The sequence below is a fragment of the Phalacrocorax aristotelis genome, chromosome 7 (genome assembly GCF_949628215.1).
Source record: "Phalacrocorax aristotelis chromosome 7, bGulAri2.1, whole genome shotgun sequence".
NCBI classification, from domain to species: domain Eukaryota; kingdom Metazoa; phylum Chordata; class Aves; order Suliformes; family Phalacrocoracidae; genus Phalacrocorax; species Phalacrocorax aristotelis.
The window spans coordinates 41,509,389-41,530,943 of NC_134282.1; the positions used below are offsets into that span (position 1 = coordinate 41,509,389).

Consider the following 21,555-nt stretch of genomic DNA (forward strand, 5'->3'; position numbering starts at 1 on the left):
ATCTTCAGGTGAAGACAAACCATTTAAATACAGGCTTTTTGCCCAAATCTCTTTCTAGTTAGAGCTGCGGCAGATATTAGTGCACAGACCCATGCTCAGAGCAGCTTTGCATTTAGTGGCTGTGCTTGCAGAACATGACCGTGTTATTCAGGAAAGAGGTGAGACTGCAGTAACTTGTCCATTTGACAGCTGGGGGGCTTTCTGTGAGGTTGGGAAGAACAGGCTGGGGGAGCATGCGAGCAGGATGAATGTGGGTTGTTTTTGTTTTTAACTCAAAGTGGAGTTGGGCTGAATGTGTGGTGTGATTATTCCTGCTTTAGGACAAGTGAGCCACCCTCTTCCATATTCACGTCTTTGGCTTTTTCTTCCCACTTTCTGGCATCTGTAGATCCAGCGTAACCTGAAATCTGAAGAGTTCTCTGCGTATTCAAAGCATTTATTACCATTAAATATCTTGAAAATGTTTCTGGAGTACTAGCACAGAGGCAAACAGCCTTGAGCTGAACTGATGTGCTTGAAAAAGCTTTAGTTGAGGGGCGGATGACTGAATTATCCCTGTTTTTCTCAGGCAGTACATCTTTGTTACAATGAGGATGCTGCTTGATATATGTTAATGATAAATAGTCTTGCATATTTACAGCAGGCATAGAAGTCTGTTTACTTACTGCTTTGGAAAATATTGACAAAACTTCTAATTTCAGATGGATGTTTATTTGACTTTGGTTTAAAATGGGAAGATGAAGTACTTGTTTCTGATTTTGTCTAAATTAAACAACAGATTTCAGTTGGGTTTAGTTTTTTTTACTGTATTGCAGAACAGTGTTGTCGCTTTTATTAAAAGAGGAATATGGTCAAATCTGTCAACTCCCTTTGACAATGTTACAGAATAGCCAGATAACTGTTGTTGACATTCCTGGTACAGGGAGTCTCCACAGAGACTGTATTCAACCTCTGCTGGTGCTTCTGTCTGTGTTGGTATGGTAGGGATGTTTCCCTACTGGGTTTGTGGAAGAAGCAACTGAAAGAGTCTTCCTTCAGAAATGGGATTTGGATTTTTCAATGTGCAGCATTTTCTAGGAGTTCAATTATATGGCTGAAATTACAAGGATGTTTAAATGCAAGAGTGGGAGCTCTGAATTCTTCTGAACTTCAGGTCTGTTCTCAGGTGGTGGTTTTTGTACTGTTGAAAAAAACCCTGTTAATATATTGGAAAGAAAATAGGTATGTGATTTTTCTAGAGACAAGAGAAATCATCTTAGTACAGACATAGATGGAGGCATGGTTTCTGCATGGGAATTTTATCATGTAGGTTGAGAATTTGTTGTGCCTTGTCTTTTGTGTAAGCCCAAAAAATGTGCAAGTAAACCCCAAGCATTAGTGGGAGAATATGTGCATGGTAAGTGATTTTATCTCCCTGCGTGCCCCTCTCAGAACTTTCAGAGTTCTTAACTGGTAACTTCAATCAGTACTGGCTGAAACCAGCCCTGTTCGTTTTCTACAGCTAAAAGTTACAGGCCTAATCCTTGTAGTGTGAGAATACAGGAAACAGTAGGAGGAGGATTTTATTTAGCCTCTGGATTCCTCAGTTAGCTTTGTTTTTCCAGTGAAGGCAGCTTGGATGGCCAGTGTTGAATATACAAGTGCTTTTCTGACTGAGTGGATAGGCACATCCACTGTGCCACAGAAACCATCTCATGTTCCTCACGTTACCAGTATATATTATTTCTGTGCTTCTAATGATTTCCCTCTTTTGTTTGGCCAACAGAGAATCTACTGCTCGCTTGCAGTACAGCATGACAGCTACACGCTTTCTTGACTCTGAACTGCCGTCTGGGTACATCACAAACAGGTTGTTTCTTGGCAACTTTCAGTGCCCTCAGTTCCTGTCCTTAATGACAGATTTGAAATCTTCGTTTATGCAAATTGTGTCAAATCATAGCATATTTTGATATCTATTTTTTGCTGGGGCTTATTATTACATTTGGCTCCTGAGCTCCAGCTGGAATGGCTGATGCAGTAATCCGCAGTCCAGGCGAACTCCTGAAATTAATGTCTTTGAATTTAGAATAGATACCATTCTGAAGAAGGGGCATTAAATATCAGGTATGAAGCAGCACACGGTCAAAGGAGAGGTTCAGGTCTCTTCTGAAAACAAAATTGTGAGACTTCTGTGGTTCATATATCAGAGTCTTAGATTAAGCCTGTTAAAGGGGGATGATCGCACTCTTAAATGAACCCCAAATCACTTTTCTTTTGTGTTACACTTCAAAGATGACAGATAGCTTTGTGATATAGATCTCTCTGTTTTGCTGTAGTGTACACGTGAAGAGCAACTGTGCAAAATTCTTAGCCAAAAACGTCACCCCTGACCTAGACACCAGTTCACAAGAACCAGTTCTTGGTTTCTTGTAGGACTGAGAGCAAGTGTCCAGTTCTGCTGATGGGAGTGAGCCTCCTATGCATGGGACAGGAACAGTAATCGTGGTTGATAATCCTGGACATATTGGCGGAACATGGCAAGGAAGGTATTTTTTAAATTCAATTCTCATTAGAGTTTCAACTCTGAGCTTTCCCAGCAAAATCAAGGTTTTTTTTTTTAACCTCTCTTTTGAATTTACTAACCTTAGTTTATTAGCTGTGAAGACCATATATCTGTGTCTAATACACACAACTCTAGGTAAGGCTCCGTATTTTCATCTTAACTGTTTTTCATTTGTGCTTGCTACTTTCTCCATCTCCATTCTTTTAGATAGCAGCAAAGTACAGCTACTTTATAGTGTTTATTGGGAGTGTTTATTTTGGGAGTCAAGATAGCTTGGTTTTTATTTCTGGATGTTACTCAGTTGATGAGTGATTTTGAGCAGGTCACCAGTGTCTTTCATGGCTCATTTTCTCTGCAGAACAGGTTTGTCTGTTTCTGTGATAGTCATAGCAAGTTTCAGGGGGAGTACGGATACTACGCACAGCATATAGAGCTGTTACCTGAACAGCTGAATTCTGCAGAGATGATGCCACTTGAAAAGTCAAAGCACTTCGGAGGAGAGTGTGCCAAAGATAACGGTTTCAAACTTGTTTTGTATTTTGGACCACTCCTGAGGTCAAAAAGGAAAACACAGACAGCAATAGCTTCAGTTCTGCTGTCAAAAGTAATCCTGCCATAATGTGAGCTGTAAAAAACACTGGTTAATGATTCATAAAGCAATGAGCTGCCATCTCAAGACCTCGCCGGAACATGGATTATGCTTTTCATTCCCTTTTGACATGGAAGTTGAAGGTGCACATCTTTTAAAAGTTTATTTCTTGGTGATAACTGGACTTGCTTATTGAAGGACCCATTCTGGGCCTGGTTCTCTCCACTGTTTTCAGTAGTGGTTTGAACGATCAAGATGCGATCAAGCTGGAAGCGGTTGTAAACAATTTGAAGGATGGGATCAGAGAAAACAAAAAATGCAAAACTTGGCACCTGAGAAATACATGCAGAACTACACAATGGAGTAACTGGGTGGGTGGTAGGGTGGCAGCCAGGCACGTAGAGGCCGCAGCAGGCTGTAACCCAGATGTAAATCCAGTAAGATGAGGCTGCGGCACAGAAGGCTGATCTGTTTGTATTAGCAGGAGAGTTGCCTCTGACAGGCAGGGGTTGTTTCCCCATCCCCGGGGCTGGCGATGCCTGGGCTGCAGGGAGCCACACCTCAGGTAGTACACAAAGCAACAAAAATTGTAAACGTCCCTGATGAAGAATTTGGAATTTGTTCAGTCTAGAAGGAAAAAAAGAAAAAACAGAAGCCGGATCAGGGCACGGGGGAGGAATACCATGCGGGAACGCATACAGCAGGCGGCCGCTGCGGGCCGCGCCGGGGCGGGAGGCGGACAGCCCCACCGGTGGCTGCCAGCCCTGCCTTCCGGTCCTGGGCCCCGGTGAAACCCGCGCCGCGACCCTTGGGGGTCCGTCCGGCAGCACGGAGAGGGGAGCGATCGGCGCCAGCGGCCCCGCGGCACCGCGAGCTCCGCGGGCGGCAGCCAGCCTGCCTCCCCGCCGGTGGGAGGCATCGCGCCGCCCGCCCGCCTCCCTGCCCGCCGCTCCCACAATGCACAGAGCGGCGGCAGCCCCGCCGCCCGCCAGGTAGCAACATGGCGCGCCGCGCCCGGGCCGCCGCCTGAGCATCCTCCCGCCCTCCTTCCGCCTCCCGCCGCCGGGCTGCCACAGAGGGGCCGGCCGCCCGCGCCCTGCGCCATGGCAGCCTCCGAGCTCTACACGAAGGTAGGGCGGCGGCGGGGTTGGGGGCTGTGCGGGGGTGGCCGGGCCGCGGGGCGGGCGGGCGGGCGGGGGAGGGGAGCGCGGGCCGGGGCGACCATCCATCCATCCATCCATCCATCCATCCATCCATCCATCCATCCATCCATCGCTCCGCGGCTTGGGTCGCCTCGGCGGGAGCTGGCGCCTCTTCCCAAGACGGACCCGCACGCCGGCGGGGCGCGGGGGCAGGTCCTGCCGCCGGTGCGTGACCGGCCCGGTTAGTCACGGCCCCGCCGCTCCCCGGAGAGGCTCTGCCCGCCGGGCCGGACGGGGAGGGGAGGCAGCGCCGCTGCGGCGTCACCCGCCCGCCCGCCCGCAGAGCCCTGCAGCGGAACCCCGCAGCGGAACCGGCCGCGCTGCCCTTCCTTGCCGTGTGGGCACGGCGGGCTGACCGGGAGGCGGCGGCCGGGGGGCTCGGCCAGTCGGTGGTGATGCGCCGCCTCTCGAGAAGCGCTTTGGGCGAGAGCAGCCATCCCACGCCGTTCCCTGCGCTTCGGTGTCTCCTCCAGAAATATTGTCCCGTTTTGTGTGGAAAAACACCTTCTACAGCATAGATGCTTCAGTATTGAACTAACCTTTTTGATGACACTGCAGCTTTATATTTATTCTTTTGGCGGGCGTTCAGAAGCCCTACAGCCAGCAATGATGTGCTGCATGACTCTCATGCTTTTTAAACAGACATTTTTCTAATATTTTTGGTCTTGTGTGTTAGTATCTCATCAGCTTCTACCCGGAAACGGTTACTGCCCTATGTGTCTTGGTGATGGCAAAGCCTGCAAATCGAGAGCTGTTGAAATGATCGCTTTATCCACTAGCAATGCATTGTTTTCGTTGCTCTGCCTTGATATAGTGCAAAAATCTGAAAGAAATGACAGACCACAGGTTTTTAAGGGCAGAAGGGATCACTGGGGTCACCAGAACTGAGCACTGCAGTACAGCATAGCAAACTCCAAATACTTCTTTCACAAAGCTTGCACAGTCAACGTGTGCTTTATCGAAAGCCATGCCATCTAGATCCTTTATGAAAGGAAACTTTAGGAAATGATAGATCTTTGTGTGAGCAGAGAATGGAAAGGAAAGAGCCTCTTTGTTTTGGCATGAGTTGTTTGCCTTATTTGTAGAGTCCTCCCACTCAGATAAGTGGGCAGCATGTTGACTGCATCAGTACAAATCAAACTGGACAGTCCTTTCAGTAGGCTTGACCATATCTGAATAGTGTATTTGTGTAGGAGCGATTGAATGTGAAGAAGTGAGGTGCATGCCTGCACCTCCTAAATAATGCTAAATACATTAGTTGATATGAGGCATCTTGCTGTCTTGTGTCTCACAGAAGAGTATCTCTGTTGTCATTGCAAAAAGGGATGAAAATTAGCATTTTGGTCAAGAGAGCAATGGTACTGCAGCATTGTTCCCAGGCACCCAGCAGAGCTCCTCAGTGCAAAGAGTTATTTTGGAAAGGTGTTCTTGATTTATCTCTTTCTTATGTTCTTATTACGTGATTAAGATATCTCGTAACAGAAATACTACCTTTTTTTTTTTTTTTTAATTTCCAACCTGATCTGACCTTGAATTCACGTCCTTCAGTGGTTAAATCCTTCGGTCAGAAGCTGCCCCAAAAACGTGGGTGTCCTGTAGCCTCGGGGTTGCGTTACAGTGGAAGGCTCAGGGTCCCTTGTAGTTCCCAAGGAAGGCATGGCTCTGAATCAGGCGCCGGGCTGATGGTCTTTCCTCTCAGCTGGCTTTTTCCCCAAGTAAAACCATATGCTGTTTAAATCATGTTCAGTATCTCATCCTTGATTAAGTAACGTCAAATAATGGATTTAACGTCATAGCATGCAGAGGTAAAAAGAGTAAACACAAAGTCAAACATGTGCAGGGATGATCCTTCAGTACAGACTCGCTGAGTGACGGAGGCCAGCAAGATTGCTTTGTGCTTTACTCTCACACCACAGGCTGTTCTTGTCCTCTTTAGAGCCTTAGGTAGGCATAGAAAGAACAAATTTCACACCTTTTTTATACTGGCAGGCAGAGTCAGGATTGGCATTCAGGACAGCTGCTTAAAGTACTAGAGCTTCCAGTATAGCATCAACACTTAAAGTATGGTGTTGGCATAGCTATTTTGCTGGCAAGCAGGGTAGGGTATGGATTTGCAGCACATTGTTGCTGACTGCATGTGTGCATGTGTGTGTCCTGAGGTGAAGTACTTGGCAGCTCTCTTACCCTCTCCCTCTGGAAACCCAAGTCCCAGCTTGCCTGGGTTGTTCAGGTAGCTGTGTTCATGTGAGTTACTTGGAACAAGAGTTGGTAAAATTATGTTAATGACTGGATGACCAGTGCTGCAAAGAAGTTGTCAGCATCTCTTAAAATGTATGAGAACAGGAGAAGTAGACTTCTTATTTCCAGGTATTGTTTGTAGAAGTGGGGCTCTCTGCTGTGTGCTTCAGTATTAATCCTTCAAATTTGGTTTCCTTGCGTGCCAATGCTTTGATTCATCCAGATGTGTTTCTGAACTTGCTGACTGTACAGCCAGCCTCATTGGTGTGCAGCGTTGTAGTTCGGATATAAGTTGAAGGACTGGCTCTAGTGCACTCACAAGCTAGTTGTGAGTGATGGGTACAAACTGTGCCGGGCTTTGTATTCCTGGGCCTGGTGACGCTACAAATACAGACTCTGCTTGACGGCATTAGCTTCAGTTTTGGGGTGCAGCAGTTTAAAACTGTTCCATGGGTTATATCGCAGGCATTCTTATTTAAAGTATTATGCCACTCTCTTTAACACGTCCTATTGGATATCTACCCATGGCAGGTCACTGGTCCTGCAGTAAGATCGCTCTGAAAGTTTTGGTTCTTTGACTTCAGAAGCAAACTTAGGGGAATCTCAATGTGTTTCCTGAATCACCGTAGCCCCACTGAGTGGTGCTCGGATGTAGTCGATCAGTATTTCAGTAGCTGTTGACCAACAACAGATATATTCCTACTTCTGCTGACCTATAAAAATTGATAGGGACAATCTAGGCCACATGTCAGATTTGTTAAGTATAATATGTTTTCCTTGGAAATTAAGAACAAGGGAGAATGCTTTGCCTAGACCTGGAGCTTACCTCACTTCTCCGCTCTGGCTGAACTGCCACGATTCATGTTAGACCACCTTTGTGAGTTTCAGGTGTGTAAAACCAAGCCCTGGTACATGCAGTCATTGCCTGTACATTAAAATTAACAAAGCAGATCAGACACTGTTTATGTCATCTCTTTTAAAGTCAGATTGAAGAGTTGAAATCATTCAGTCATTTTTGTCCTCTATTTCCATTCTTTTTTCCCAGGTTTGAGTTGTTTTGCTTTCATGCTGTGCTTTTGTAGAGCATGCTGCTTTGCCCTCTTGGGATTTCTGTTTCAGTTTTATATGGTAGTGTGCAATGTGCTTATTTATTTCTTTACTTATCTATCCAGTCAGTCAGGCATTCATTTATTTTTATTCTTGCTGCTTCCAATAGCTTCCTCCTTTTCCAGTGTCTTTGAGATTATGGGCAGCTAGCTGCAGCTAGCTTGCTCCTAATTCAGGGCCTAAACCAATTTCGGTTAAAGTGAGTGGAAATATTCCTCTGAACAGAGAGGAATCAGTAAACAGTTTTCACTGGAGAGCATGGTCTGGGCAAGCTGAACTCAGTAGCTGACCTACAGTCCTGCTGCTCTCTCCTTGAAATGGTTCAGTTTGAGGGTTTATAAGCAGTAAATTGAGTTAGAGAAGTGTCAGAGGGAACTGCATAGAACAGAACCCCACTTGTGCAGTCCTCGGTGTCGCAAGGAGCCCTTTCTTGCTTTCCTGGGGCTGTCTGCAGGCAGCTACTTCAGGTTTGAAGCCAGGCAGTCACCAGACTTGGTCTTCCCCTTCAGTTGTGCTGGGTCCTTGCAAGGTTAAATGGCAAAAGGCAGATTCTGACCAGGTTATGGCTTTTCTTGGGTACGTTAATGATACATGGTGTGGGGGGAGATACAGCAAAAACCAACCTGAGGATAACAGAGAAGATATAACGGTATTTCCAAATTTCTGTCCTCATTAGTGGGCTTTTGTTTGGGGTTAAAAAACCAAGCTGCCTTAATTATATAGTCTTGTATATTGCTGTTCAAACTATTGCATGTGACATAAGTGTTTTCTAAACATTAAACAGTAACCAGTTGTCTCAGTAGATAGCTGCTTTTTCTTCCAGAGCTGTGCTGCCCACTAATGCAGAGATGGGAGTCGTTCATCTCCACGCACAACTTGGGCGTCCCGCTCTGAGTTGGACCTGTGCAGTTCAGAGCAGGGAGGCTGTTGCAGAAATTAAATGTGTACTGTCAAGCAGTTACATCTGCAAATGACAATGAGCCTTTAGAGTATATTTTATAACTGTATCTCTGCCTCTTGTCTTCTAAAAATTTAATGAAGCAGCAAAAGAGGGGACATTTCAGTTGCTTTTCTGCTTCAGGGACCTGCTGTGTCACTGCAACAAACGCGATGGCAACTCTGGCAGTGACAATTCACAACTGTGTGCACCGACTTTATTCCTATTGCCTTTAAACTGAAAGTGCTGGGGATATAATTACCCAATGGTCTAACAATACTTGGTTTAATCTAACCTTGACATTTTATTATGGTTTTGAAAAAAAAAAAGTTTCCTGTAGTTGGATGCCAACCACAGCAGCCTAAGAAACTGAGAAAAACTCTTAGCTTTCTAATGGCAATTTTGTGACATGTCAGCAATCTATCATTCTTGTTAAAAGAAACAGTGAGCCTGGGAAGCAAGATGAGTGATGGTTTGGTTCGGAGCTCAGTCTGTGCTTGAGCTGCTCCCCTGGGCGCCGAGTGTGTCGGGAGGAGGAAATGATACCACCCTGGGTAGGGTGGTGGGGCCGGAGGGGTGGCAAGCTCTGTGTGAAAGCTTCTTGCAGCCCACAAAGAGTTTTTGGGAGGGCATATCCTGTAGGCCTAATGAAACGCTGAAAGTATAGCACTGTTGGGAGTACCTGTGCAGGAGGGGAGATCATAGCTTTATATTATTTTTTTTTAATTTTCCTGATCTGGAAAGTTGTGTGAATTCTTTGTTACATGTAAAGAATAATTGTGAAGGTCCCGTTTGTGATAATTGGTCTTGTTTAATTCTTTTAGCATCATGTTAAAACATTTACCTAATAATATTAGTGGATTATGTGGGATCCCCCACAAAGAGTCATCAGCAATCCTTGCAGAATAATAGTGTCTGTACACTGAGCTGCCACTGGTTATTTGCAGTCTGTTTCTACTGTAGGGATTTTATAGCATGCACTATATGTAGCACATAGGCACCTAATCCATTAGGTAATGGATAACTGTTATTTTTTAGATAAATAAATGATCAGATAAAGTGCTGTCGAGCTCCTGCTATATCAGGAAATGTGTGCAATGACCACGGTTATCTTTCAGGGAGGCACAGAGCTTCAGGTTCAGTTGGAAGGGATAGGGGGCCGGTCAGGCAGATGTACCTGGTTCTTAGGGTCTCCTCATGGGGCCCTAAGGCCCCCCTCCGTCAGGGGAGGGGGGGGCCCACGCCCATGGGGGAGTTTAATCCTCTCCATGTGTTCTAATAACAAAGTAACTTGTCTCTCTCTTTAATGAGGCTCATTGTTTAATCTCTGTAGGACTAAATAAAGCATTTTTGTTTTTGAAATTTGCTCATTGAACCAGCTGAATTGGAGAAAGTCACAGAAACGTTCAGTATCACAAGGTTTCACTGTTTCTGGATGGTCTTTTTTTAATGGGATTTTAAAAAAGCATGAAGTGATAGTAAGGTTAATCGTACATGGTGTTTCTGCTATGAGGGAATAGGAGTGTGCAGCTGGCAAGCCGGCTGTCCTGTGGGTACCAGTGAGATGGTGCCTGGGTTTCTGTCAGGTCAGAACAGCCTCTGCAGCAGACCTCGGAGGAGCCAGCCACTTGGGTTGTCCTACAAGGACATTCCTTGGATTTGGATTTCATTACCAGAAAACACAAAGCATACACAAAACAAATATTTAACTATTTGAAGTCTTATTTATATTAATGGATCTTTGACACCTGCATATACGTATGAGCATACATACAGACATTGCCAGTTTGAAAGGCATCTTGGCTAGAGGGAAGATGTTGGACCCAGTTTCACTTTGTGCTGTCAAGCAGCAAGAGCTCCTCTGATAAGAGCCAGTGACTTGTTTTATGCCTCTTGATTAGAATCAGCTTAGCTTGGTTTGCATGTATGAAGTTAGGGACGAGCCGAGTCTGAACTTCACTTGGTTGGGTTTTCTTTCATATGCTTGAAGGCGCAGGGGTTACCTCTGATCTAATTTTGTGCTTGCTGTGGTGGAGCAGTGTTTACTTGTGTGTGTATCATGCTTGACTCTGATAGTGAGTACAGTTGGGCCCAGGGCCAAGAAACGGCGTTTGGGCAAGGCTATTGTTCCTGCTGCTTCACTAGCAAACTGCAAACGAGTTGAAGCAGCATTGTTCTGCTTGTCTTCTCTGCTGTTGAAAGAGCGAGGAAGAACTTCCTATTTTCCCTTAATAATAGGAGGTTCTTGTTGCAGAAAATATGGTGTTAGGGTCAGAATAAAACCATGGTTCTTGGAAATTTTCATGTCTGTGACTTTGACTTTTTCCTCAAACTATATCTTTCTGCTTAAGTTATTTTCATGGACTGTAACCCTACTCATGATACACCTCAGCAAATGTATGTTTTTGTTGTGGGGATGATGCTTCTAAGAGTTTGATTGGTTTAAATTGGTATCAAGACTTTTAAGTAAATAGAAATGCATTAGGCACAAAATTAAACCAGTTATCTAAGTGTCATGGGAGATAGACAAAATTCAAACTGTGTTGAATTGAAAGGCTCTTTGTACAGTAACTTTTCCCGTTTGTTGGCTTTACTTTTGAGCTGCATCCAGGATGGAGAGTCGTACAATTGGGTCGCTAAGGCCTCATTTACCAATGCTAATAGCAAGGCTTTTAGTGACTTTCCTGGCAGAGACCTTCACTTTCATGCCTGTGCCAGTGCCATGCTCTGTGCCACCCTTTGACTGGGACTGTATCATTTCCTCCTTGTTCTCAGTGTTGCTTGGCTTTGCTTAACCCTGGGTTTGCTTAAGCCTGATCCTGCAAAGATTTATCTTTATTCCATGTGAGTAATCACATTGCTTAATTTAATGCTTTGAAATCAAGCATGTAAATCTGAAAGATCAGGCCTGTTATTCTGTTTCCCCTTATCGCAAGGAAGTAACTTTGCTGTCGCATACCTACTCAGAACAATTTGTGCGGGAAAGCAAGTGAAAACATATCATAGGGATGTCGTCAAGTTCTTTCTGTTAAGCTCTGTATATGCAGTGTTGCAGTAAGTTAGGAGCTGTCTATTTAAAACCCAGTTTTAATATTTAATAGCATGGGTGTATTTTCAGGAGTAGCTTCTGCTTTCAGGACCACCCCCACCATCTCAGGGAAATAATAGTTCCACTCATCTTCTTTTAGCATAGCCCACTTTCTCAGTTTGCTACGGTCAGCAGCTTAACATGCCGTACTGTGTGAGATGGATAACTTGAACTGCCCAGCACTGCACAAATGTGAAAAGTACTAGAGCTATCAAGCTGATGGTCTTGATGATTTTGGGGTCTTCCTGTTCCTGGCCAGTTGGGCCATACTGCATGCCTCTTCTGTCACAATATTGCTGCTTTGCTGCCTGCTCTCAATTAATTGCAGTATTTAGTAATTTTATTTCTATATATCTGAATTTATTTATATACAAATAAAATGTAAAGAAGATACCAGTGCTGGCTAAAAGGTTTGTGGCTTTTTGTTTGTTTGTTTTTAAAAAGCGGATAAGCACTTGGTGTGGTTACCTTAAAGGGGTGCCCCTCTTGCTGAATTCTGGGCATTAGGCAGCCGGAAAGTAAGGACAGGTAACATTAGGCACTACTAATAAAGTTTAAAGACTTCACTCCTACTGAATATCTGTGGATTGCAGATACTGATCCAGCTTTTAATGTATCTGTGAATTTTAATGCAAATTCTGGAGAAAGTGAAAATGGATTACCTACAAAAGCAAAGATCTTGTGTCTTTACACCATCTGTTCTCCTTAGTGGCATGGATTTAATTTCTTTGGCCTGTTAATCAGGGACAACGGCAACAATTATCACAGATCTTTCCCTGAATAATAATGCTATGGAGGTATTCAAGGCTGGGATAAAGCTTCTTAAAATGTTAAGAGAGAAGAAGGTACAAACCTAACATCGAATAAGCAAGTATGAATGAGAAGTCACCATGCTGATGAACGGTGTGAGGGAGCAGTATGGAGATTAAACTGGAGGAGAAGCAGTCAGGAATGCAGAATGCAGCTGTGCCTGCAGGGTTGTCTTTGAGTCTGGTACCTCCATGCTGTTTGGTGAAAGTTGTGGTTACTTTCTGAACACCTTGAAAGCTGTTGCATTTCCCTCATTGCTCATCAAGTCTCCATTTTTGCCTTTTAACCCCACTTTAGGTGTGGCTATAGGTTAGGCTCTCAGGGTAATTCACATAGAATAAAAGCGGCCACTGGTAATGATCAGGAGAAGTGGCTTGTTGAGTTTATTTAGCTCTTAGGAGACAGTGGGGATGGTTGAGAGCAGACTCTTCCAGGCTATTTACTTACACTGTGGTCTGATGAGAGCCCTTGCTTTAAAATTCAATGTAAAGGCTAAAGCAGTGTTGCTTTGAGGAGCTCTCATTCTGTCTTTGTAGTAGCTGACACAGGGGGGAAATAGGACATGTGACTTGTGACAAGTTTCCCAAGATTGCTATGCGGCTAGATGTAAACTGCATGTTTCTAGCTTGACAGTCCTAAATATAGAAGAACAGAGACTTCTCATCTGAGTGACTTTCATACCCATATGGTCTCTTTTTTGTAAATGGATATGAAAAATCATGAAGTCTTGCTGCAGTTACCGACAGTGTCTTTCAGTTCTTCCATTTGTTTATTGCAAGACAAGATAATTTTGTGATTACTTCGTGATTTATAGGAGGACACTCTTGCTTTTTGTAAAGCCAGAGAAATAAGCTAAAAATGCTATGAGTTGGTCTAACAATGAGGGAATTCATTGCTCCAACATGGCTTGTCACACGTTACTCTCTGCAGACTCCATGGGTTATTCTTTAAAGCAGATGACCTCAGTTGTTTTGCTGAGGAAACCAGAGAGAGAGATTCCCAAGTTGCCTTTTGAGTTAGTATATGCCAATATAAGATATATGGAAATATTTTCGATGGAGGTTGAGCTTATTTTGCCTGTAAAGGAGACACCGACGGCGTCTGAAAGTGCTGAAAATCTGTGTTACAAGAGATACGGGATGGAAATAGATGGTTTAGACTATATGTATGTTAAAGTAAGTAGAATGTGTTTGGTTGTTTTCTTGGTTTTAACATAGGTGAAGGCTGTACAGCCAATCATGTAATACCTTATTAGTATAATAGTTCATTAATAGAGGTTTGAAGTAAGAGTTTTGACTTATGATCTGGAGGTATATAAAGACTTTTCTGAACATGCCAGACAAGAATTTCGTTGTTTAGGACATTGTCTCTCTTAGAAAAATCTTGTATGAGGAGAAGCATTTGTAGAAGTTGTTAGAATTTGATGTCAGAGTGCATTTCTTCCTTGTGACAGTCTTATGTATTGGAAATACAAAGGCAACATACACTTTTTGCAAACAATCAAATACATAACGCTTGTACAGAAAAGGAGTGGAATATTTTCTCTAAGGCTAAATAAGATATAGAATTTCCAGCTATCTTGAAAGGTTTTAATTTCACTCCCCTGTCCAACACAGAATTGTTTCCCGTAATTTCTCATGCTAATTGAGGTTACAATTGCAGTAATGAAATGGGCTGGATCAGGCAGCAGTGGGGTCCCAGTGGTGGTCGCAGCCAGCGCAGCCCTGCTGCAGCCAGCAGCTCATGCGTGCGGTTTTCACTTGGGGGATTTACTGGGGCAGGGCTGAAGATCGCAGGGGAAGAAATGCAGCCATTCTTGCCAGAGAGTTTATGAGAGCAACGCTGGGGCTGTTAACCCTAGTTCTGCTTTCACAGCTTCCCCCAACACTTGTGGAGGCTCCTTGGGAGGTTTAACTCTGCTTGCTGGTTTTAAGTTAGAGCTTGCCAGGTCTTTCATGCAGTTTCTGGTTTCCTTGCATGGGGACTTGCTGCTATTTTCCCATGAAAAAATGGTGGGACTAAATATAGCTTCATTAGATGTGCTTCACTGATGTCAGGTTGCTGTTACAATATGGCAGAAAGGTGTCTGTGGTGTGGACTTGACCATAATGACAGAGTTATGTTCTGGGTTAGCTGAATAAAACTAGTTTTCCCTGAATAACTCAAGCTAAGTCAGTAAAAGCTCTGTTTTAATGATGTAACTACATCTCAGCCTGGGGCTTCTGTGTTGTTCTAACAAAAAGTAATCAGTTGGATTATTATAACAACTTATAGCAAGTTATAAATAATAAAAAGTTATAATAACACGTTGTTATAACAATTCTTGGATTGTTAGAACCTCAAGCAGGTGTTTTACTTTGAATGTCACTTTTTTGGGGGGCTAGGATTAAGTAGAAACAAAAGAATGCTGTTTGGACTTGAGCTCAACTTTACAGAAGGATACTCAGAAAAGTACAGCCTTATCTACTATCAACGTTTATGCCGAATATCTTTCCTTTAATTTTTAACTTTTAAATTAAGCTTTCACAGTTAAGTCAGCAATTGTCCATAAACAGACAAGTTAGCCTTATTTCACCTCTGTGAGCTAGGTGATCAGTTATGGCTCCGCTACTTTTTATCAGTAACTTCTCATTTCAAACTTCAGCGCTGTAGCACGCACAGTGCAGCGCATCTGCCCTACCAATACAGCCCTTTATTTTCCCTTCCTGCCTAAGCGAGTGCTAGATACACCAAGTAATCTCAGGGTAGTGATGCAGATGGCTCTGTGCTGAAGCAGAGACACTGAGACAAAAGGCAACGCTTCCTCTTTTGGTACGAACCTGGGATGGACAACCAGCTGCAGCCAGCACTATGAGCCCCTTTGGTCCCTGAGCAAAACTTGGGCTGCACTGCATGTTGTGAGAAATGATTAAGTTATCCTGCCCTCTGTGGGTGAGGTTTCTAGAAACTTTGGAGAAAATAATTACAAAAAGCTTCTGTAATATCTTAAATCCATTTAAGAACTTGAGAAAATGAAACCAATGTTTCATTGTGTGACATCAGCATGCAGAATATGTAAGAAGCATGACGGTGTTGACTGAATTCATACCAGTGGTTTGGAAATAATACTTATCTCAGCATTTAGTTAATTATGCTGTGAAGTCCATATTATGACTTGCACCATCTTAGCATTAAAACAAAATCCTACAACCACTTGTTTCATTTGGCCTCATAGTATTTATTTTCTTGGATCTTATATTCAGGCACCCATGAAGTTAATTGTGACACATTGAATGTTTTTTTTTTTGTGTGTATTCCTGCAGTATTGGCTTTTAAAAACTTTTAAATTGGAGTATTTTTGTAATATACCCATGACATTCACCGTAAGCACACAAACAAGAAATCATGCATCCTTTTCCTAATACTTTTTCTTCAGTGCAACGTCTCATTAGCTTAATGTTCAGGGGATGGCTGTAGTTGTTTCATTTGCCCTTAAATTTCTTGTGGCTGTTCTTCTACAACCCTTGTAACATGTTTTTCGGGTTGGATGAATCAGGTCTTTTAAGGCAGACTTATAATTAACTTCTTTTTGAAAGAAGTTAATATAATATAATATAATTATAATTCAGTGTGGCCTTCGTTTTGGTGGTGTGGATCGAAACACAATACAGTATATGCCTCTCTGTGTGGGTATGACCCCAGATGAAGTTTTACATGAGTCAGAGTACTTTCCTGTTGCTCAGCCTGGGGTAGGCATTGCACTTCTGCTCAACATTTTCACAGATCTTATTGTGGTTGTTCAGCTGTTTTGTGTCTCAAGTAGTGACCAAACACGGGTGCTTTTGATCTAACTGTAAGTGCCATCTTTTCTGAAGATCCTTCAGAGCCGCATTTATTCCTTTGACAGGTCTAGAAATCAAAACTCTTTCAAACACAAAATTTTCTTAAACATTGATTTTTCTTTGAACATACTTTTTAAAGCCTCATTTACTTTAAATGAACATTTCTTGAGAAGTGTGCTGAATTAAATGAGAATAACGTAGTGCAGGAAGTAAGGTGGAAGTACTGCTGTTTTGCTGGGTTGTTATTGTGGGTTATTACGCTGTAGGTTTGCTGATGATTGGTGATGCATGAGGAATCCTGTAGGCAGATGGGGCAGGTGGGGAGCCGCCGGTGCAGCAGTGCAGGGGCATCACTTCTTGCCATCCTATGCAGGCTCCTGGTAGCGGCAGGGGCGTAGGGAAGGATGTAGCTGCACTGTCCTTTTAACACACTAGCCAGCCCAGCGTCTGTCCCAGTCTTTGTGTTACACTTAGTGAAACGTTCTTCTGTAATTGATAATACAGCCTTAATTAAGCCCTGTTAGAAGCATCATGGGCAGATTCATGATGTACCAAAGCAGTGTTGCATGTGACTGCCCATCGCTGTCCAGTGGTTTTCAGCAGCGGGTGCTACTGGAGTTGCAAGCTGAGTAAGTGACGGAGTACGAGATTGTAAGCATGGCCACTGGCTGAGGATGGCAAAGAGCCTGTGTGAAAGGGCATCTGTGAAATACAACAGGAGCTGACAAATGCCCTTCCCACGTGCAGCGGCTTAGAGGGGTAGATGGGCAACGTTTTGATAGCTGAAGTATTTTCTGGGTTAGAAATGACTGAGTATAATCCAGATCTGTCTCCCACTGCACAACGTTCAGAAGAGAAGGTCAAGTACAATCAACATGAAATGTAGAAAGCTATGTTTTTAAAGGTGAAGAAAATTCACAACTTTTACATATTTAATGTGTTTTAACTTCTTAAAATCTTTCTTATAAAAGTCATGTGAAGTACAACTTGGGAATATAACTGTTCTTTGATAAATTTGGTATTATAAGGTAAAACACCAAGTTTTATGGCTTTGATGTCAGGCCCAGCATGTAGATTTGCAGGGTGATAATTTTATCTGAATTTCAGTAGAAAGGTTGCTAATAATGGTAATATTTAAAGAAATAAAAAGATTCACTTTTCTGTTTGATCAAATTTGCCTGCAGTAGCATGTATGCATGTATATATATTCTGTGTTTGGGATTTAGCTTTTTTTGCATCACTTTAAAATAAGGTGAAGTTTCCGGTAAATGTAAGTCAACGGACATTTTCCCAGTGGCTAAAGATGTAAATTGTGTTGCAGTGATTCTTTGTGGGATGCTGATAGTTTTTGAATGTACCTTGTACAATCAAGGTATGTTTGGCAAACAACATATACGTTGGTTTTGGTGTTACAAGTCACCAGGCCCTAAATACACAGAATGCCTTATAAAAATGTTTGAAAGAAAGAAAAAAAACCCCCTCAAACTTTTATATCCTTAGGATTCAAATGTAGTGGATATTTACACAGTAGATGAAATACTCAAGTGTAAGAGATTCTTTTTCATTGAGCTGGATTCAAGTAGTTTCCTTGTGTGTGGTGAAGGATATGGTACCTTATCTGCCTAACCTTGAGTGCTGCAGGCAGTTTGATCCAAATTTGCAAACCCAATGTCTGTAGTATGCAAGCTTGTAGTGGTGGTGTCTTGGGGTGTAGCTCAGAGCCTGGGTCACCACTGTCCCCTGGCCGCCATTTGGGAGCTCCACATGTAGCTGGCCAGGGAATTCCCATGAGTCAGAGACTTTTGATCTTCCTGTTAGGTAAACTAACTATGTGAGATTCTTTTTCTGATAAAACAGTAATACAAATCGTCACACATATTTTCCCCACTCTATATCATGATATAAATATATTTTTAAATTAATACTTTCTAAATATCAGGCCTTAAACTGTGCAAGAGGTATATAAGTAGCTGTTGCTGAGCAACAAGACAGAAAATACATTCCATGCCCAAAGAATGCTACTGCCTTTAAGAAAATAGGTAATTCCTGTTTTGATTCTTTTGCAGTTAATGATGCCATTTCCCTTATGTCATAGGAGGAATTCAGATGAGTCGGTCAGAGGTTTTGCAGCAGCCTGCTTGTCATGAAAATGCTCTACTTTCCAATCCCTCCTGGTTAATTGGCATTTTTATGAAAGGAGAGTATAGTCTTGTCTTGTCTTTTCAAACTGCAGCCAGCAGCATCACTTTGTTAACAGATATGCCGTGCTTCCTTGGGAGTGCCTGCAGGACAGATGGCGGAAGTTCTAGTGGTTTCAGCAGTGGAAGAAATGGGACGTCTTCCTGCCTTGTGTGTGAGTGATCAGGATCTCCTTGTGGGGATCCAGGTTGGTCAAGTTAAGACTTGTGTTCGACCTGTTACTCACCCAGCCATGTATCTGCTTATACTGTTAATACAAAAGGTAAACTTTTCTGTTTCAGGTGTGTCTGGGCTCAGTATTATCATCCATGGTGGTGGCACTGTGAACCAAGTATAAGGGAAAATATAAAGCCACAAGGAAATTTTTCTAATACCATCAAATTATGTTTTCAGAGCAACTCTGTGCAAGAAAATCACAGCTCAGGAAATCCTTTTCTAATAAGTTAGCATTTTGCATAGATAAGTTCAACACTTTGCAGTGTGAACTTTTACAACTTTGTGCTGTTATGTAGTTACGCCTTGCTAACATTGATGCTTTTCTTTTTACAGCCTAATAATGCAGCCTGCTCTCTCCAGGTGGCCACATTCAGTTAGCAACAGGTTCACATTGAATGCTTTTGGACAAATTTAGCTTTGACTTTCACCATATGTTGCTGTTCCATCGGCTCCTTCAGCTAGTGCTGCCAGAATTGATGCTATCTCTTTGATCCAGACATTAATGAGCTGCTTTATTCCTACCTAAAAATGAGGTCATCCATGAAAGAGAGAGGGGCAGTGTCTCTCGGAAGGTTTTCATAGTTAACACCTGAAAGACTGGGTTTTGAGACTGTAAGTAAATAAATAGATGATCTCTGCTGAAGTGAAAATCACAGAAGTTCACTTCTGTGGGTAGATCTTGCTGAGAAACTAGGGGCAGCTTTTTATGAGTTGAAATTTCCTTTTTTTCATTCTCTTTTTAGGATGTAGATCATTCAATGAACTCTTTTCAGCTCTTGTCAGAAGAGCTGTTAAGCTGGGAGGATAGCTGTATCTCCTTCTGCACCATTTGTAGCTGTGCAATGGAAGTGGAAAACTATTTGACTGCTGAAGTGACTGCTGAGTTGCTTGCATCGCTAGTTCCATTCTGTCAGCAATGTCAATTAGTACTTCAAGAGGTTAATATCTCAGAAGGGAGGCTTTGTGAGTCATATGGTCTCATCTGATAGATAATTATTATAGTCCGCTGATTTCTTCATGTGATTTAAGATTAAATTATGAGGTACAAGAGAATACTGTGATTTCCTATTGTATTTTCTTATTATATAAAATTGTGATAATACAGCTAGCATTCTGACCTGCTAGTGAAAAATGAAAACTTCTCCCGGTATTTTTTTCTGCCATGAAGTCTTTTAGAGTGACTACATAGAGATTACTAAGCCACTGCCTTTCAGCAGCCCAGCTTGTCCTTCCTTGAAGGAAGTATGGTGATTCCACAATTCCATGTGATTTTGGAGGTGATGGTGTTATTACGTCAGTCTGCTGAGGCTGGAAGACAGCCTTGGCAAGGAACTGAGTTTCAAAATAGTCCTGTCAATATGGATTTAATTATTTGTTTTCCTTCTGAATTTAAGGGTATCTCATCTGTATGCCTTACATCTCATTCTGATTTAAAAAAAACCCAACCAACTAGTTTAGAGTAAGTGATGGTCCTGTGAATGCTCACCTGGAGATAGCTGGCTGCAGTCTCCAGCCCAGAGTGCCAGCATGGTGGTGTGGCTTTGATGCAGGGTGGGAGGATGGGCTGCATGTCCTCCTCATACCTCTTCCTGTCCTATGTCTTCAATGAGGACAGGAAGAAGTCATCAGTGGTAAATCAGAAACATACCTGCAGAAAAAGTACATCATTCTTACCTGCAGAGCAAAGCTAAGTTCATTAGAGGCAAATCAACAGTGAAATGTAAATTGCAAGTGATGTTATCCGTAAGCTTGGGTTATTATGAAGGACAACAATGTTTACCAAAAATTTCATTCACTGCCTTTCCTTAAGTAAATCATACTGTTATCTCCCCTTTCAGCAGTTTTATGGTGGTTCAAAATTTACATTGAACTATTGCAAGAGTAACATATTCATTGATCATAATCGGGAACAATTTCAGTAAGGTAATTTGTTTCTTGCCATAATTTTTATTGTCATTTCAGTGCATTTTTAGGCTAGAATTTCCTTCCCTTTTTAGAACGCTGATTTGTAAATCAGTGTCTCTATAAGTTTATCATAGTTTATTCTTACTTTAATGTAGTCATAAACTTGATTTTGTATACTAGTACATAAAGAGGGATGAATAGTAGACATACTAGAGTAAGGTATTTCCCAAGAGAGAGGCCCTTGGTCCTGTTTCTGCCAGTGGTGGTGCTTTGTTTTCTGCTATAGGGTTGGGTCCCACTAAAGGCTAGGCAGCAATGGGATTTTAACATCAACTGATTTTATAAAAGATAGAATGAAAATCTGTTTTGCAAATTATTCTGCTAAATTAATGAGGTGAGAATGTTGTGAAATGATTCAGTGCTTATAATTAGGAACATCTCTCTTTTTCCTCCCACCTGTTCTTTTTACCAGGTGTTTTCTTTGGCAGGGATTTAATGCTATGCAATGGTGCTAGAAATGAAAAGCTACAGCTTAGTGCTCATGGGATGGCTTTAATATCTGTAGAGTTATGTCATGTGGAAGGTTCAGCTGCGTGTAGTAACCCAGTTTCTATGGTGATCTGTTTTCTGCTCTTTCCCTTCTCTAGACAGTAGAAGATGTACAGTTTCAGCTGAATAAATTAAAGGTGCCTATTTCATGCTGGCATAGATCACAAAGTTAGAAACTGCTATGCAGTATTTGCTGCCTGAAGTTAACAGTATTTGTGTCTTACATCAGGAGACTTCTCTGTCCGGCCTAGAGGAGACCAGCCTGTTAACCTGTTTTGCTAGACAGTATTTAAAGGCTTTCCTCTTTCATATTATATTTACTTTGCTTTCTGTTAATTCCTGTGATGAGAGG

General features: G+C 42.5%; 1 protein-coding gene across 8 annotated transcripts in view; it reads left to right on the forward strand.

Moving 5' to 3' along the window:
• Window positions 1-3,922: 3,922 nt before the first annotated feature.
• MYO5A (myosin VA) overlaps window positions 3,923-21,555 on the forward strand; it is a 103,888-nt gene continuing 86,255 nt past the window's right edge. For 7 of the 8 annotated variants that reach the window (XM_075100360.1, XM_075100362.1, XM_075100364.1 and 4 more), the window contains exon 1: window positions 4,102-4,261. In XM_075100360.1, the coding sequence (XP_074956461.1) occupies window positions 4,235-4,261 (27 nt within the window). In that variant the 5' untranslated portion in view covers window positions 4,102-4,234. Of the gene's footprint in view, window positions 4,262-21,555 lie in introns of all 8 variants that reach the window. The other variant, XM_075100366.1, reaches the window with a different exon arrangement.